Genomic DNA, 6,542 nt, shown 5'->3' with positions numbered 1-6,542 from the left:
TTACTCACCAAATTAGTTAATGAAGATTAACTATAATTCCAACCTCAAGTTCTTTACCGCTTTCCAATCCATCACTTGTCCAAACCTATTTGGATATTATATCAAGTTCATTAGAACTTGTCTAAACTCATCACTATATCAACCATAAGGATCAATTAAACTTGGTAACCATTTGTTATAAAACTAATCAAATTTCCAATTATAATCACCTAACGAGTTAACCCTGGTAAGTTGTTAGCCCAATTGACAAATCTTGGTAAAGTAGGGTATATAACCCTTACCGTTTACATTAAATATTTAACTAGTCATCGGGGTCCGTAATAGTATTGTATCACGAAATCCTATAATCCATACTCGGGTATAACAACCATCTACAAATTATTACAATAATGTATTTACGTAAAATATACCTCCTTGCATCCCGTAAATTGATTCACATGCTCTCATACACTAGTATGATACAACGATAATGATTCCCCGTAAACACCTTTTGAGTTAGTGCCCCGATCAAATGTACAAAGCCATCCAAACGACACAAATGGCTCATATATATATATATATATATATATATATATATATATATATATATATATATATATATATATATATATATATATATATATATATATATATATATATCTTTATACCTTAAAAAGCATTTACAAGATTTTGCTGAATTTTAAGAGGTACAAGCTTTTAAGCATCATATACAATAATTTTATGCATCGGAAAATAATAAATCTTATCCGGTCAAAGACAGATTTTGAATAGGTCTTCTAAGCTTATCTTCAAATTGAATGGGTTAAATATGAAAAAATCAAATAAGATGATGATGATAAAATTTTGAATGGGTCAAAGTTTGACCAAGTGTTCCTCATATCCAATTGAATCGGTAAATACTAAATCTTATTCGATCAACATTTATGAAAAAGTAAAATAAGATGATGATGATAAGATTTTGAATGGGTCAAAGTTTGACCAAGTGTTCCTCATATCCAAGTGAATCGGTAAATACTAGATCTTATCCGGTCAACATTTATGAAAAAGTCAAATGAGATGATGATGATAAGATTTTGAATGGGTCAAACTTTAACCAAGTGTTCCTCATATTCAATTGAATCGCTAAATACTGAATCTGTCAATAATAATGAAAAAGTCAAATAAGATGATGATAAAAAACATTTACAAGATTTTGCTGAATTTTAAGAGGTACAAGCTTTTAAGCATCATATACAATAATTTTATGCATCGGAGAATAATAAATCTTATCCGGTCAAAGACAGATTTTGAATAGGTCTTCTAAGCTTATCTTCAAATTGAATGAGTTAAATATGAAAAAGTCAAATAAGATGATGATGATAAAATTTTGAATGGGTCAAAGTTTGACCAAGTGTTCCTCACATCCAATTGAATCGGTAAATATTAAATCTTATCCGGTCAACATTTATGAAAAAGTCAAATAAAATGATGATGATAAGATTTTGAATGGGTCAAAGTTTGACCAAGTGTTCCTCATATCCAATTGAATCGGTAAATACTAAATCTTATCCGGTCAACATTTATGAAAAAGTCAAATAAGATGATGATGATAAGATTTTGAATGGGTCAAACTTTAACCAAGTGTTCCTTATATTCAATTGAATCGCTAAATACTGAATCTGTCAATAGTAATGAAAAAGTCAAATAAGATGATGATGATAAGATTTTGAATGGGTCAAAGTTTGACCAAGTGTTCCTCATATCCAATTGAATCGGTAAATACTAAATCTTATCCGTTCAACATTTATGAAAAAGTCAAATAAGATGATGATGATAAGATTTTGAATGGGTCAAAGTTTGACCAAGTGTTTTCTCATATCCAATTGAATCGGTAAATACTAAATCTTATCCGGTCAACATTTATGAAAAAGTCAAATAAGATGATGATGATAAGATTTTGAATAGGTCAAACTTTGACCAAGTGTTCTTCATATCCATTTGAATCGGTCTAATACGATGTACACGTTATAAAACATTTCATATAAACTGGAAGATGCGCATTGATCTAGCATTCGTCTATCATGAATGCCTTGCCATTAACCGCAAAACCTTGGTTCTCTCTCATGTTCGCTACCTCCTCCTTTGTTTTTCTTTCTATTAAAATCGAATAAGCCCAAAAATGTCTTACGTTTAATCCTAGCCTAGGTATAAGAAATTTCTATTTGTTCGTCATTTTGTTTAACAAATTTTTTATGTCATTTTGTTGATCCGCACCCGTCGCTTTGCGCGGGTAAACGGCTAGTGTATATATATATATATATATATATATATATATATATATATATATATACACACACACACACACACACACACACACACACCACCACCACCACCAAGTCGTGGCGACCAGTAGATCTCCAACTTCGCCATGTGTCTCGTACAATTGCCACGTGTCTTGGTGACTTGTTTCACACCACGTTGTGGAACATATACCACCAAGTTGTGGTGGCCTACCATTCACCGTTTGACTTATACTTTCGTCGACTTTCTCGAAATAACAATATACTTTATTCATAACTTCAAATGGTTATACATGGCAACATAATCATCCAAAGATCTATGAATGTAGGTTTTAAAAGAAAATAGTTTGCTTGTTCAAAAAGAATTAACGGTATAATTTGTTGTTTGTTTACCCTTATCTACTACATCTATGTAAAACTTTTTATATCCTAGTTGATAAAAGGAATCGTAGACATTTATTCTTAATAAACATTCGAAATATCATTTGCTCAATTTTTTTCCAATAGATATAAAAATAAGATACATTGCTGTTTTTTTTTTCTTCTGAATTTGGCATGGGCCACCAAAGTCCAAACTATTGGCTGACTACATTAAAGTAAAGGCAAAACAGCCCATAATATTAGTTCAAACTCAAACTCCAAGCAATCTGCTACTAAGGCGCCATTTTATCCGGCAAGAACCACCACCTTTCTCCCTTCCACTGCCACACTTCTCTCATCTCTGCCCCCCTAAAACACTTTGCCGCTCTTGACAGCTTTGTTTATTGATCAACCAGTTCTTTCTAGATTTCTCCATTACAATTCCTTTTTTTTTTTATCATGACACGTAAATCTCTCACATTCCCACAACACGAACACTTGTTGTTGAAGCGACCAATGATGGGGGGATCTTCTGTTGACTTTCCAATCGAGCTTTCGTGTCGAAATCAGTTCCTTCTCCCGGTTTACTTTTTTTCCTGAGGGCGCTTACCCCCTACTCCTCGAATCTCGCTGTTTGATGCTATTCCATTTCATATCTCCATTTCTTTCGGCTCGAGATTTCGTAATGTATTTCTAAAAGTCACCAAGCCATTGCACTTCAGTCGTACGCCGTTCCCTTTTCTCTTTTCCCCTTTGAGTAATTCTCACAGCAATTTGGGTTCAGTTCCCACGTCCAGCAGCGTTCTCACTTGTGATATTAACTTTTATAACCTGGTTCGTAATTCATAGATTCCTGTTGTGTATGATTGGATTATTTTGATTGTTTCTTTTCTTACTCGCTTTCGTTGGATACTGAATTTTTCTGGGTTATTTTGTTGGGAAGTAGGTCATCAACCTTTTGTAATTGAAGAGAAGCCTTCTAGCCTCTAGGTCTTTACAGTTGCAGACTAATCTCAATCAATTCAGGTAAGAATTTTCTCTTTTAGCTGCTTTTTCTACTGAGTAATATCAACCTTTTTTCAAAAAGAACTTGGTATGCTTTTTCTGTTCATGTTGGTGTACTTGATTACAAAGAAAAAGGTTATATATATATATATATCAAACTCAACTCACTCATATTAAACCCCCTGTATTTTATGATTTGTGACAGGCTTTCAATGTCAACTGAATTCAAGTTGAATGTCACCATTAATCCTGATGTCAAGGAATCAGATTTCAACTCTTCACTCGAGATTTCTCCACATGGTGGAAAGGTGAATGTAGTGCGCAGGATCATTGGTGGTCTTCTTCATCAAGGAAAGAGACCAGGTAGCCATATCTTAGTAACTACAGAACGCAGAGGAACAAATGAAAGGTGTAATTATATCATTTAATTGTAATTAAATTATCATCTTCAAACTTAATTATAAGTTATTTGACAGAAGTGATTATTACCTTCAAGCAGATCCAGAAACAATAGGGACACATCAAGTGAGAACAATGAACTTCATGTTGATACAGGTGATCAAAAGAGGGCTCATGAACTGAAAATTAGATCTGGACCTTTGGTGTCTGGAGCTGCATATTGTCTTTCATCTTGCAGCATGATCTTGCTCAATAAAGTTGTCCTTTCAAGTTATGCTTTCAATGCTGGAATATCATTGATGTTTTATCAGGTAACTACTCTATACATATCTTTGTATCTATTTTTTGAATTCATTATACTTTTTTTTTTTCACTTTGTTCTAAAAGGGTCATCCTTAAAACATGTAATTCTTGCAGAATCTCATCAGTTCTATCATAGTTATCGTTTTGGGTGTATCTGGATTAGTTTCACTGGAAAAGCTTAACTGGAAACTGGTTAAAGTCTGGATACCTGTGAATTTGATATTTGTGGGCATGCTTGTTTCAGGCATGTATAGGTATGTCATCATCAAGAATTCATTTTTTTTCCTAGAACAAAAAAAAAGACATGATCTTGTTTAGAAAAAATTAAAACAACCAAAAATACAAGATTATACTTGTATGTTTCTTTTTATCTATAACCATCTAATCATATTTCATGATTTCTGATGAATCTTTCAGCTTGAAGTACATAAATATTGCAATGGTCACGATTTTGAAGAACATGACAAACATATTAACAGCAGTTGGTGAATTATATATATTCCATAAAAGACAGAATCAGAAAGTCTGGACTGCAATGTTTCTTATGGTAATCTAAATTTTTCTTGAATAACTTGATCTTTTTCTACATAAAGTTTTGATTTTTACCAAAAGAATGTATTCTTTTAAATCATAAATTCATAATTACAAACAATCCACTCGAATCCATTCTGATCTTTATGAAAAAAAAAATCATCAAAATATTGCAGATCATCTCTGCCATAACTGGAGGCATCACAGACCTCTCGTATGATGCAACGGGTTACACATGGCAACTAGTGAACTGCATTCTGACTGCAAGCTACTCGGTATGTCATTTCTTTATTCATTTTGTTCATTCATTGGAGGATAGAATGGTAATTTTTCACACCCTTTTGTTCATATATCAATATTTGTACTTTGCAAACAGCTTACCCTACGAAGAGTCATGGACACAGCAAAAGCTGTGACAAAATCTGGATCTTTAAACGAAGTTTCAATGGTGTTGTTGAATAATCTATTATCTTTACCACTTGGCATGTTCTTGATTATACTATTTGATGAATGGAGTTATGTAATCAACGCGTAAGAAAATGCCTCATTTCTATAACAACCATTGTTTCAATACTTTTTAAAAATCTATATCCTAATCTTTTTCAAGATTCGATTTTCAGGGAGGTAATCAAGATTCCCATGTTTTGGGTGGTGGCAACCACTAGTGGGATTCTTGGACTTGCCATTAGCTTCACTTCAATGTGGTTTTTAAACCAAACTGGTCCCACCACTTACAGGTAACATTTTATGATCCATTCAACAAACTGAAAGCAATTCTGATCATGTTTTTAATCTGATATTATCTACTAAAATCTGTGTTTTGATTTACAGTTTAGTGGGGTCATTAAACAAGATTCCAATCTCGATTGCTGGTTTACTGTTGTTCAATGTTCCACTTAGTGGGCCAAATCTATTTAGTATACTATTTGGTAAGCAAGATGATCTTAACTACATACTAACAAGTAACAACAATTTCAGGCCATAATCATGTTCTTAAATGTGCTGTTTTCTAGGTTTATTTGCTGGTATATTCTTTGCAAAGGCCAAGATGTCATAATTCCATGCCATCAAATCAAACATCTTTCACTAGTTACAATCTGATTGCTGATAAGAGCCAGATCAAATATGATTCTGGAAACAAATGAATTGGGAATCAGAAAGGATCATATAGAGGCTTGAAGAAGTCTTGTATACATGCTTTGTTCTGGTTCAAAGGCACACCAGGAGTGAAGATGCCAAATTATCAAATATAAGTTATCTTTGTGTTATTGTTGTTATTTCCTTCATAATATTATGAATACCAATTTCACTTTTTTTTTCTAGCATGGTATTATGTAGATATCTGTCTTTCATGCTAACTGAGTTGATATAGAATTTCCATGTTTGAGATTCTTTCTATGCCTTAGTCTTATGAGCATTTATTAGATATATTGATGTATGGTTGTGATAGTTTATTCATGCAGAAAGTAATTGTTACATTAAACCCAAAGGAAGAAGATAGAATAATTGATGCAATAGTGAGGTCTCATTTGATAGTTGCTGACTGAGAAAGTGCTGACTGGGAAAGAAATCCTGACTGAGTAAGAAATCCTATTGTTTGATTGTACATCTGACTGAATGTGCTGAGTGATGAAAAATGACCATTTTACCTTGCTGTTATATATA

General features: G+C 32.8%; 1 protein-coding gene across 1 annotated transcript; it reads left to right on the top strand.

Annotated features, from left to right (window-relative positions):
- The first annotated feature begins 2,776 nt into the window (after nucleotides 1–2,776).
- On the top strand, nucleotides 2,777–6,189 carry LOC111893173 (GDP-mannose transporter GONST2). Its single transcript, XM_023889240.2, has 11 exons — nucleotides 2,777–3,473; nucleotides 3,586–3,665; nucleotides 3,850–4,053; nucleotides 4,144–4,354; nucleotides 4,461–4,600; nucleotides 4,764–4,893; nucleotides 5,054–5,152; nucleotides 5,254–5,408; nucleotides 5,498–5,614; nucleotides 5,709–5,806; nucleotides 5,891–6,189. Exons 3-11 carry the CDS (start codon nucleotides 3,857–3,859, stop codon nucleotides 5,932–5,934), a joined length of 1,191 nt encoding a protein of 396 aa, XP_023745008.1. The 5' UTR covers nucleotides 2,777–3,473; nucleotides 3,586–3,665; nucleotides 3,850–3,856; the 3' UTR covers nucleotides 5,935–6,189.
- The last annotated feature ends 353 nt before the right edge of the window (nucleotides 6,190–6,542 follow it).

This window comes from Lactuca sativa, chromosome 8, assembly GCF_002870075.4.
Source record: "Lactuca sativa cultivar Salinas chromosome 8, Lsat_Salinas_v11, whole genome shotgun sequence".
In the NCBI taxonomy this organism is placed as follows: domain Eukaryota; kingdom Viridiplantae; phylum Streptophyta; class Magnoliopsida; order Asterales; family Asteraceae; genus Lactuca; species Lactuca sativa.
The sequence above is the reverse complement of the archived record's forward strand: the minus strand, read 5'-3'. Positions and strand labels throughout refer to the sequence as shown.

Excerpts from the sequence above, each read along its gene's own strand:
- LOC111893173 (XM_023889240.2), top strand. The coding sequence starts at position 3,857 with ATGTCAACTGAATTCAAGTTGAATGTCACCATTAATCCTGATGTCAAG. Across the intron at positions 4,355-4,460 it reads TATCATTGATGTTTTATCAG|AATCTCATCAGTTCTATCAT; the intron begins GTAACTACTCTA and ends TAATTCTTGCAG. Across the intron at positions 4,894-5,053 it reads GGACTGCAATGTTTCTTATG|ATCATCTCTGCCATAACTGG; the intron begins GTAATCTAAATT and ends AAAATATTGCAG.